Source organism: Danio rerio, chromosome 20 (genome assembly GCF_049306965.1).
Source record: "Danio rerio strain Tuebingen ecotype United States chromosome 20, GRCz12tu, whole genome shotgun sequence".
NCBI lineage: Eukaryota > Metazoa > Chordata > Actinopteri > Cypriniformes > Danionidae > Danio > Danio rerio.
In genome coordinates, this window is record NC_133195.1 from 34,271,710 (window position 1) to 34,284,675 (window position 12,966).

The window sequence follows — 12,966 nt, forward strand, 5'->3', positions numbered from 1 at the left end:
TAGCCCCCCTGAATTATTAGACCCATTTAATTTTCACCCCAATTTCTGTTTAATAAAGACTATTTCAACCCATTTCTAAACATAATAGTTTTAATAACTTATTTCTAATGACTGATTTATTTTATCTTTGCCATGATTTCGGTAAATAATAATGGTTAATAATTCTGACTTCAACTGAATATATACACACACTTTTAGACACGTAAAGGTAAACTTTTCTTAAATTAATAGTTCATCCAAAAACGAAAATCTTAATATTTTCATACTTTATTTGTACTAAACCAGTTTGATTTGCAATATTTATTGCAGAAAAATGAAATATCGCAATATCAGATTTTTCCAACATCGTGCAGCGCTAACCCAGACTGTACGTGCAACAAACCTGAGGCTGAACTCACCATGTCTAGCTCTTGAGAGACTTGCCGTTTGCGCAGTTCCTCCATCCGATCGCTGACGTCACTGAAGTATGTGTTGTAGTACTCCGAGTACTCTTGTGCCAGGTCATCTATATTACCCAGAGAGCCATCCTACACAAACAGAGATATACAAGTGAGACAGGCGTTGATGACTTTTTATTTAAAAAAAAAAGACTTTTAATCAATGTTTTGTGAATTAATTCTATCTCTCAATTATAAGCTACAGCTTCTCCCCCCTCACAGTCTTAGAAACGCAAACAAACACAAGTGGAGATGTAGGAGAGCTTCATTAAAAACTTATCACTGGCACGCGATTTTAATTAGGATCACAAGAATGGCGCCAGCCAAAAGAAGATTTGCACACATTGCACACATCTGCTGCGACAGAAAGCAAGCTGAACTAAACATCTAGTCCAAACATTCCATTACTTTTACTCCACATATGATACTCTGGGCTCAGACCACAGGATTTTTGCTGGGCTTCTGTGAATTTATGGGGTTATAATTTCCATGCTATTGGTTTACAGTGCAGTTGTCAATTTGTTGAGTTCATTTTTTTGTTGCATGTATACAAGCCAAGGATGGCCCAATCTTATAAATCAGTTAATAACATCATGCAACTTGTGTCAAAATATTTCCAAAAATATCTTATGTACATAAAGATTATAAAATAATTTAAATTTATGAACGTATAATATCATATAGCTGATTATGAGACTTATTTCTTATTATCATGTTAAAAACACCATTTATAAACCAAATTAATTTTCTTACATAAAACTTTTAAAATGGGCAAAAATTTACTTAAAAATGTTCTCAATAAATTACATATGTCCAAAATTTTAAATGAGGGAGAAAGAAATCTTTATGATATAAAATAAAAAACATAATATAATATAATATAATATAATATAATATAATATAATATAATATAATATAATATAATATAATATAATATAATATAATATAATATAATACAGGGCAGCGCTGTGGCACAGTGGGTAGAACTGTCGCATCATAGCAAGAAAATCGCTGGTTTGAACCTCGGCTAGGACATTTATGTGTAGAGTTTGCATGTTCTCCCCGTGTTTGCGTGGGTTTCCTCTGGGTTCTCTGGTTTCCCCCACATGTCCGTAGTGTATGTATGTGAATGAGAGTGTATGGGTGTTTCCTAGTGATGGGTTGTAGCTGGAAGGGCATCTGCTCTGTAAAACATATGCTGGACAAGTTGGCGGTTAATTTCGCTGTGACGACCACTGAGTAATAAAGGGACAAAGTCGAAAAAAAAGAATAATATAATACAATACAATATAATATAATATAATATAATATAATATAATATAATATAATATAATATAATATAATATAATATAATATAATATACTTTATTTAGACTGTCCTCTTTAAACACTGTTAAACCTTTATTGCATTTTTATTATTATTGTTACTACACTGGTTAATATCTACTAACAACTTTATTTCTTAACAGACATTACATTAAGCTAGGAGTAAATTTGCATGTATAGTGTTACATTCTACTAACAGTCTACTCTCCTAATATACTCTAGTCAGAGTTGGTTGACCAGCAGTTGCAAAGTCACCTATAATCAAGTTTAATAATATAATTCAATATTTTTTTTAAAAGATACAAATACTAATTATTGAACACATATTATAAGACATATTTATTAAATATAAAAAGTGTTATTGTGATAAAACACTGTACTCTTACAACCAAGTTTTTATTGTGTTAAAAAAATGAGCAAGTGCACATGTAAGTACAAATAAAACTATATTTTTGTGGTGGGGCCTGAGAGCATTTTTACTAGACAAACATATAAATCTGCTACACCCTCCTGGTGGCATTTTCTTTGCAACGCTTATTTAAAAACTCAGTAAACACACATTGCAGAAGCCCTCAGTTACTGACCAGTCCTTATGGCCTTCTCTGACCTTTTGTGCAGCTGTCTGCTTGTGATTTCGCATATTCAACTGTGGTGCTGCCTGGCTCTGACTTCAGCGTGAGTGACTGTGGGTGTATCCTATTTTTCTACAAGCTCGTGACGAATGACCTCAGCCTGTTGCGAAAAAAAGCACATACAATAGGAAGGTCCTTCACTCAAAGCTAAAGATTAGCTTCTTTAGAAAACTATTAATACTCCAGCAGCTGCAGGTGGCATGGTTTCTTTTCCGAAATGTTACTTTTAAGATTATGTTTATTGTATCAGGAGTTCTAGGTTTGGTTGAATCTCTCCTGCTGCTGTACTAGATGCCCTTTAAAGTGTCGTTGAATGAAAAGTCAAACACAAAGGCCTTCATCCTGCTCAGGACCATGCTGACAAACATACGCATCCTGTCATTGTATACATGGGGTTGAGGTAGGAAAACCAGGGCCTCACACACCCAACTGTGAAATTGTCATGTACAGACATGGACTTGAGAGGCAACACAAATATGCACTACAGACTGAAAACACGGAGCATGATGACAGAAAGCTTTTCGTTTGAATGTTATAAATTCCAGACAAATTTAAAATCAAATTATTTGTCAATGACTCCAGTGCAATGCATCAAAAATATTCTGCAGTTGATAAATCAAACACTCTCACTACAATCTTGTCACATATTGTTGCTTAATCAGGACTCATTGTTATAATGAAATGACATATTGGCCTTGGTGGAAGCAGTACAGAAAAATCATAAAGTACCATTCAAAGTATGAGTACTCAAGAGTAATGAGTAGCGAGTATTATGCTGTAAAAAGCTGATGCATTTACATCTAATTTGTGGATGTGTAAACGTAACCTTTTGTAGTGCTTTTAGTCATTGCTCAGCATGCACAGTTAATATTAGACGTTAATATTAGGTTAGATTTAGGTCGTGATATCAGGTGGCCAAAATTCAATGTCTAGCCAGCGTCTAAGGACTTTATTTTGATTTCCAATAATTGTTTAATAGTCTAATATTTGGTTGATTTTAGGGTGTGTTAGAAAGTGACCAAAATCCAACGTCGAGCTAACATCTTTAAACCAACATCATGTTAAAGTCAAATACTGACATCTATTCTTCAGGTATGGCAACCAAAATCCTGATAGATGTCATAGTGGTAATGTCCATTGACTCCACTACGATGTTGGGGTACAACGTCAATCGGACGTCATGTTGATGTCTTGTGCCTGCTTGTGTAAGGCCATTTCAGTCATTAGAGTAAACATCTTTTATCCTCTCATCAACGACATGCATCTAAACATTCTTTGGGTCAATGGGTGTAAAGATTTTTGGCATCTACTTTTGGGCACTTTCAATTATAAAGTGCCCATGTCTTTAGGTAGTTCATTATGATGCTATTTATAGCAATCGCAAGATGGATTATTCTAAACCCCATAGACAAGAAAAAATAATGACTGCAGGTTGAAGGAAAGTAGTGGAATAAAAGTACCAATACTGCACTAAAAATGTACATAAAGGGAAAGTAAAAGTCCACATTTTTAAAACTACTTAGTAAATTACAATTCTTGAGAAAAACTACTCAGTAGTTTGAGTATTTGTAATTTGTTACTTCACACCACTGCATATTGGGTAATATTTTTGTCGTCATTGGGGTGTGCATTTTTCTAAAGTAAACAGTCAAAACTATTTTATTTACATTACACTATGAACTTCATGAATTTATGAGCACATAACCCAGAGCCTAGGACCAAACCTAACATTCTGTCAATATAAAAGACAGGACATAGCAGGCAGATACAACTACAGTAATAATTTTGTTCAAAATAAATTATGATTCTACGATTGCCATCTATCTATTCGCCGAGGTGCTCAGATGCTGTTGTTACAAAAATTCTAATATTAACACTAGAAGAGAAACCAATGTCTTATGTCAGTTTTGCTTGTCAAATGCTTCACAGTAGCTTTAAAATATCATCAATTACTTGTTTCTTCACATAAAGACATACAGCTTTACATGACTTGATTGTACTGCTTTTGTATGGTTGACTTTTTGTAATAAATTCACATGGCACCTGCAGCTTGCTTATGTTGTTCAGAAGTGGGTAGGTTTAGGATATGCGCGGTTGCTCCAATATATTTCTGAAAGCTTGCATCGTGTTTATAAAAAGATTTGTATTTAACCAATACATCCAACCAGTTTGGTGGGACACATAATGTGAAAACCAAAAGCCTTAAAACCATGCATGTCATAAAATAATGCCAAAGGGATCACAAAGTTAAGTGAAGAAGCTCTGAATAAGCATCAGTGTTTGACAACTCGGGAGTGAGAATGTGTTGTATAAATATATTGTCTTAATAACAGAACAAGAGTAAATGTTTTCTTGCGCTTCTCAAAATTGGTTCCAACAAAACTGCAAACAGATGATCTCAGAATACTGAGATTCCCATCGGAACGCTGCTCTTTGTGAGAAATTCCAGCATTTGCATTCCAATCTGCTGGCCTGCAGAGCACCTCCAGCTTTCAGACAAAACATGATGTGAATGTGAGATTTATGCTGCTGGATGCGTAATCGGAAAAAACAAAAGCCCTAAACTAAGCCTTGGAGAGATTTTTTAAAGCAACACTGAGAGTCACATCCTCCTTACTCTGGGATAATTGATAAAGAGAGACAGAACAACTGAACTAAGACTAAATAAAAATGTTTTAACAGCAACCACGATCAAGGCTTCTTTCTGTTACCATTAGACAGACTTTTTCAAGTGAAAGCTGCTGGTTGGATGGTGAGTCCAGCAGCTTGCTTTAATGACAGGGCAGAGCTCTGAGTGATGAGAGAAAGAGCCAAAACCATCCAAAGACATATCCCAATCTTAAAATGGACTCATAACTTTATATAATTGTATTTATATAGAAATCAAAAACACAGGCAAGCAAAAATTAAGAAAAAAGAACTGACGGAGTTGTTTTTTTCTCGGTTTCTCCAATAAAAAGTTACAATTATCCTACAAATCAAGTTATAAAAGCAAAAATAATACAATATGATTTGGTTCAGCAATATGTTGTATGTTGTAGTATGTTTAGTAGTGCTGGTTTACAAAATGTGACACTGATTTTATGCAGTTCAACAGACAAGTTGTTAATATTTTATGAGATGAACTTTAAACGCATTATCAACTTTTTTTTGCTAATGAAAATACTTCAATCCAAATAGTGCCTATACCAGCACTGACTCTTCTGAATTAGTTCGGCTCCATCTGTAGAGCACATGCCTCCCATATTCTTATTATCATTCCGCACATTCCAGGCCTCCGGTGAGGTAATGCTAAAGTCCTTTGCTCTTAAAGTGAGTGAGTGTGAGTCTGCTGCTTCCAGCTGGGCATCTCGCTGATGGACTAATTCAAAGCTCATGCCTCATCTGTCTGTATCTGGAAGAGGATGTAGAGGACAGAAACGTTGCCTTTTACTTGAACACAGCCCCACTTCAGCTGAAAGCTTTACAAAAGAAGGAGACTGAATGAGTCTTGTTTAGCAGACATGAATCACTGTTTGAACACACAAACAGCACCACCCAAACTCTGCTGTCCAGCCCTAAAAGCCAAACATTTAAAACTCTCAAAGCTGTTGCTGTGACTAGAACCACAACTTTTATGTACACATTTCTAAACACAAACTAATGCAGACCTCTTCAAACTATTTGTCCAAACCTTAAAACTTGAATCCAACAGCTGCTGTTTTAACTATCCTACATCAGCCAGTCACGTGGAACAATCTGAACTGATATAAAGACTGGAAACCAAAAGCTGAAATATTATGCAATTGCGCAATTATGATGAAATTTTGTAATAACGTCTGACACATGAAATAACCAGTTACTGTTGAACATAGTGTGACATTTGAATCATTTCATCAAATCATGTTCAATTTTAGAATAGAATTTTGCATAGCTTAGCAGTGAACTTTTTGGAGCGCACATGATAGAGGTTTACCAGAACTGGCTTTGATGACAAAATACGTTTTTAAAATTGCTTTTGATTAATCGTCAAGCCCTAATGCTGAAACAGACATGACCCAATGAATAGACAAAAAACTCATTGAAAAACAAAAGTTAACAAATCAGGATCAGGCTAAGGATTTTTTTCGGCTGGCCCGATCTGGCCAGCGGTTGAGATTTTTACTTGCCCTGCCAAAATTTTCACTGGCCCCACCAAAAAACAAAGAAATATGCTAATAGATAATTCTTAGCCACATATTTTAAATAACTTGTCAAAAATAACATCTGTGACTCTAGAGTTTAAATATTTTAAACATGTAAATAAATGTATAATGAACAAAAATCCAAGTTTTATGCAAACAAAAAGAGCAGTATGGAAAAGGTGCAAATATTCGAATGCTGTTCTAAATTAACTAACAAAAGAAGGCTGAATTTCCCAACTGATGGCAAACTGAGCAAAACACATTTTTTTGTTGTGTTGTACCCACTTAAATGTCTGCTTTTAAGACATTAGAGATGTTTTCTTTTAGCCTCATAATTTGATGTTGACACTATGTTGCTGTCTCTTTGTTGTACTGATTGTTACAAAAAAAATAGTGCTCACAACATCCAATCACATAAGAGGAACAGAGAAGCAATATGGTATTTACCACATCACAGAAAAGGCATTCTAAAGGCTTAAAAGTACAAACTATTTCACAATTCTAAGACTGTATTTGCATGCAATTGACAAAGTCACATTAATTTAAAAAAAAAAGAAAAAAAGAAACTTTAGTGACGAGGCAGCACTTGCCCGATCAGACCAGTAACAATTGGGACATCGGGCAGTCCTTATTGTTTAGCCCTGTAAATGAAAGAACATTTGGGGGAGAGAAAAAACATGCTGCAACTACACAGATTGTTCTAGAATTCTCCTAAAAACTTGGCTTTCAGCAGGTACAGCCATTTAGCTCTTGTGTTTATAATGTCCAGCTGGGGCTATGTTTATGTGCTCATATAATCATTAATAATTCCTAAACTGTTTGCTCTTTTGAGTTGACCCATGTTGATAAAATGAAGTGAGATATCTGTCACTGTAGGCTACACTTCACCTCACAGTCTTTTTTTTTTTCATTTTAAACATTGTTAACTCCTCAAAAGTATACAGCATCTAATTGCAGTTCAGTTTTCCAGAACCTGCTAACTTCAGCACTACTTGAGGTCCTGATCCACCCACGGCATGGATCAAACTCAACATGTTGTGTAACGACATGCAACAACAGCATTCTCTCTCAAGAATGTTTGCTTCCAGGACAGGGCCAGAGTGACTGGAAGTGTGACAGATCCCACATTATGCAATCAACAAAAACCTTTTACAATAAAATGCACCAAATATGAGAAACCATCTGTTCACAGCAATTCAATGCAATTCACACTTCCCTCAACTGAACAGCCATTCAGCAAAGCCACAAAACTTTGTAATAGCCTTTGCTTTCGTGAGATAATGTTATGTTGTAGAGAAGAAACTCAAAGGGTGACAGAGCAAAATGGAGAAGAAAAAGAGAGTAATAGCATGATGCACTTTTCTCAGAACTCCTTTTAATCAATTGACCTACTTTTTTTTTCATTGTGCTGAGAAAAGGCATTATGGGACAGAAAAGTTCTCATGGGGTTAAAGATGTATTTGATTACTCTCCTGCACCGCTGAAAAGAAAAGGGTAAACGGCTTTAAACCATTTGAAGGTTTTCTCTTTAGCTGATGCAAAAACAATGCAAGCTCAGGCCATGTCCTTAATGAGAGGAAACAAATGTTTTAAGCAAAACCCTGCATTCCTCACAAGTCTAAAACAAAACAACTCAAATGCATTCATATAGAGAATCCATTGTAAAATAAGTGAGCGGATCTGATAAGAGCTGTACTTTTCAAAGCGCTCAAATCAAAGGAAACACATTTCATTCTGAATGCAGTGTGAAGACTTACAGAGCCATTAGAGGTTCAAACACAGCCCTGAATCTAATGCTTTTTCACTGCGACAAATGTGTGACAATTCCAGGAATTCAAGAGAAGCATGCAGCAGACATGGTGTTAACGGAGCATGCTTGATGGACTTAAGCAGAGAAAAAAAAAAAAAAAAAAAAACAGCAACATTACAGGTTTTAGGCAGGGATTTCCAAATCTTTTTGTCAACTAAATCCCTTTAACCTAAACTACTCTCTCCTCAGATAATAAAATGTTTGTTTTATTAAAAAATACTGATTGATTGAGAATTATTTATGCTTCAATAATCAGCTTTTTATATAATGTAATATAATGTGTTAGTTTTTACTTGTTTCTAATGTTATTTGGATCAAAGCATCAGCTAAATGGATGCATTTAAAACATAAATGCCAAATAATTTATTCAGGAATATACAGTAGTCAACATTTGGAGTGGATTGAAAACGTTTTTCGAAATTGTCCCAAGACAAGACTGGGTGTTGTTTAATAGTTTTAGAACAACTTTGATGAAAGATGATAAACACTTTAAATGTTGATTGCTGTATTTTATCACGATAGATCTAAAAATAAAACATAAATACAGACTGTTGTATGTAAATCTGAACATAAAATTTCCCTTCCTTTTCCTTTTGTTATTCTGTGCTAATGTATATAGCAAAATAGATCTGCGTTTAAAAAAAGCTGATCCTGGGTAACAAAGCAAACCACAAAGCAGGTTTAATGTGTCGAAAATTTCACAAGTCTGCTTTTGTTTGCTAGAACTGATCATAAATGCACAAAATCCCTGAACAAGTCCTGACAGAATTAATGAACAAAGAATAAAACTCACACATTCAGAAAGCATGTGGCCAGTTTCTAATTAATAAAATAAATAAACTAGTATGTGTTTTTGCCCTGTATTTAAAATCAAGAATCTGTTTACTTCTGGTATTAAAAAGTGTTTTTGTCAATCTGATCAAAAGTGTTATCACATAGTTTTGTGGCTATCAGAGCAGAAATGAAAACTAGATAATTTTTCGTTGTGTAATTTTATTTGACTTATTTCACAAGATTGTAAAAGCTCATTCAACCCACAATAGACACTCCCTTTAGGTAAAAAAGGCGCAATGACATTAATTCTAGATCACCAGATCTTTACAGGAATGAGTCTTCCATGTCTTTGGATCAGATCAACCAAAACACACCTTAAATCCAGGTGTAATCCAGGCCTAAAAGTCCAAACCACTTGAAACAAGAGCATATATGAGGAAGTTGTTTGACGTAGGTGTCGTGTCCAACCAAAGGGGAGGGGAGGCCTGGACATGAGTGGTATCCGAGTTAGAGGATGTGAGACAGAAGCTGGTCAGGGGGTCCTGACACACCCTTATTAGACTGGCTTCCTCAGGATATCCAGAGAGGCCAAGGAGAGAGGAGGAGGAAGGGAAGGACGGGAGGTGAAAAGAGAGAAGAAAAAACGCCTGTGGCCTGTTGGCTGGAGAATGTGTTAAATTAGCTGGAATCAGAGGTGGAGAACAATGGCTCATCATACAAATTTCAAAATGAGTTACCGTTAAGGTGCTCAATACTGCGGATATAAACATCCGCTCTTAAGCGTGCTATAAAATAGTGAAATCAGCAAATTTATGAATTGGGGTTAGACTAGGGTTAGTATTAAGATCACTGCTGTTTAACTCTGGTAACACCTTTCTTGCAACCACAACTATTGGATTTAATATAAATCCCAAAGCTTCAGCTTCAACAAAGCTCTTCATGTCTTAGTAACATATGATAAGGCAAACTGTTAAGATGTCAAAACTGTATTTCACAGATCGTTTTCTCTCTTAAACAGTCACAGACACAACATAACACAAATCCGACAGATGGCTAAAATGAGGGTGTTAATTGCCTTTGAAGTGAATTTACATGAGTGGAGCAGCACATAAACGATGTTTGCGCACACAGACCACATTTCTATGACAGGCAGATAGAGGTATTCTCGTTAAGAGAGATGTATAAGCTTGGCATGCACTATGGTAAACCTCAGAATGTGGTTCTGACCCTTAATATGTGTCTCATAGCCACCAGTTCTAGATGCTGTTTATGAAGATTAGTATAAGATAGTAAATCTTAATAAAGGCTGGCTAGAAATGCAGTAATATACACACTCAAGAAAGTCTCACACGCTTTTAAAAAACTTAAAAAATTTAGGGCATGCCATAACAAAAACTTATGCTTATAGACTAAGAGCTACTGAATGGCAAAATTTTATTAACTTGCATTTCACATCTAAAAGGACTGTAAAAGTTGAAAGTAAAAAAAACTCAGACTGTCAAATGGTCAGCTTAACTGAAACCATGTCTGCTTTTGCACAATCAAAGCATTTCCCAGTTATTACACAGCTCTGTGGAGTACTTGATTCTGACTGGTCAATCATGGTGTTTGTAAACTTTATATTTGACCTTTGTTTTTTATGTTTATCATTGTTGTTTGATTATACAGCTGTGCGGGTTTTATCTCTTCAATGTCACTATTAGTTTAAAAAATAAAAAACTCATACTTTTCTATGCATATTTTGGTTTTACACGCACATGCATTTTTTTATTCCAGTATTAGTTTTAGTAAAAAAAATTCACTTTTTTTCCACAGTAATTGAAATATATATATATAAACGGCACATACAGTATAGGGCAAATCTTTCCTTTAAAAATATTATTGAGAATGTTCCATATTCAATTGTAAAACATAAAACCACTCAGCTAACATGTATTTTAATCTCACATATAAATCATATAAATTGTTAATGGTTGTAATTTACAGTAGACTATTTAGAAATGAAGAAAAATCCCACTTAATAATAATAATTATTATTTTTATTATTATAAGGTAAGATCTTTTTTTATTGTAAAAGTCTACTTTTACAATTTGATGCATTTAAACCACTGTAGAAATGCTCTAACAGGCCCATGTCATATTGGCCTACAGTACAGATACCTTTTTTAATAAATAACCTACTATAAATTAAAACCACTAACATATGCTATATATTTTTGTTTTCACAAGCTTTGAAGACGTAAATAAATTATGCTTTTAAATAATAGGTCACCTTTACCTTTCGTCATGAGCCACGGCTGCGTTCAAAATGGCATAAATGTTTTCAAAGTGCTTTAAGAAGCGAGCGCAATTGTCAATATGATGATCGCAAAAACTGAACTGTAAAAAAATACTTAGAAAGCAAATTACACCTAAGAGAGATGACTTTAATGTTTTTTGTTTTTTTTTATCATTCCAGGTTATAGGGAATAGGGCTTATAGAGGGGATAACTGGAAATGGAACAAAACCAGGAACTATGCTTCTAACAACAGCTCGAAAGGTGTAGTTGCAAGGGTACAAGTTTCGACTTGAATGTTCATAGGAACGATGGATTTGGAAAATGCCAAATCAACAAACTATATTTGTAATGGCGCAACTTGCGACGCAAGTTGGCTAACAATGGTTTTCGGAAACGCAACCCTGACTATAATACAGTTTTATTAAATAATAATTTTTTGGATCCCTGTGAACAGGGATAAATTTTACAATGTTGCTTTCTGTTGGCTAAGAAGTCAAGCAAAGCCACTTAAGCAAAGAAAGGTAAGCAAATTTTTCAAAACTAATAATGCTAATAATGAAGATCACTAAATACAGCTGTTTAAAGCCAAAAAAGATTATGATTTGATTAAAGCTCTGTGTATTAACAATAGCTACAGTTTGTTGTTGAGGGCTGGGTGACGCAAAGCTTAAAACACCTTCAGTTGCTTGCTAACAACATTTTTCCCACAAATGCTTTATCGAAGTACAGTCTCAGCATGCTGCTTAAGCAATGTGGTTTCATTGTTATTGTGTGAGTTTTAAAGTCAGATGAGGAGAGCGCACTGCAGGGCTATTTGTAAGAAGAGGAGTACACATGAGACATGTTCTAAGGAAGAAAAAAAAATCATCCACTTACAGTAAGATCACAAGATAAAATATGCCTGAGGGAGGAAGCAAGGTGTGCAACTTAAATTAATCACTAATGTGTGTCAGTGTTACAGTTTAACACTTCATGGATTTAACAGAAACAACTGGGAGGAGTGCTGAATTAGTTGCCTGCATCTTTTCTCATTAGAAAAATCTCACATTCCTAGACACAAAAGTCAAAAAGACCTTTCTTCAGACACCAGATTAACAATGTAACCTCCAAAAAGCAAGATTGTTTCCACTGGAAATGCATGTGACATTTTATCTCTTGTATCTGTATGTTTAAGTAAAGATTTTTGGTAAAGTCTCTGGAAATACTGTATGCAAATGTCCTACACTACTACAACCACAATTAACAGTAATAAAACCAAAAGTACGGCTATAGGCAAATTCACTTATCTCAATGCAACACAAAACACACTGAGCTGACTGATAAGTGACCTTATTTAGTTAAGTGCACAAACAACAGACACAACATTAGGTGAGAATACACATGGCATTGTGAGAGAATACACGTTGTTTTCACATTTCAAGTCATTTTAACTCGCAATAAACCAACGAACGCAAATATATTCACTTCTGAACATGATACATTATAGTCAAACATATCAGCTAAATTATGCAGAGAAAACGCACGGATTGGATATTAACAGTAGGCT

The 12,966-nt window shown here is 34.8% G+C and overlaps 2 protein-coding genes across 25 annotated transcripts in view; both read right to left on the reverse strand.

The window, feature by feature from the left end:
* The window catches only part of LOC141379311 (uncharacterized), a 701,133-nt gene that overhangs the window by 85,333 nt on the left and 602,834 nt on the right, over positions 1-12,966 (reverse strand). The window lies entirely within an intron of this gene.
* sash1a (SAM and SH3 domain containing 1a) overlaps positions 1-12,966 on the reverse strand; it is a 315,826-nt gene that overhangs the window by 54,535 nt on the left and 248,325 nt on the right. For all 24 annotated transcript variants that reach the window (XR_012395552.1, XR_012395554.1, XR_012395553.1 and 21 more), the window contains exon 2: positions 399-527. Coding sequence is in view for 21 of the 24 variants with exons in the window: in XM_068215463.2 (XP_068071564.1) it covers positions 399-527 (129 nt within the window). In the remaining 3 variants the exon portion in view is untranslated. The remainder of the gene's footprint in view (positions 1-398; positions 528-12,966) is intronic.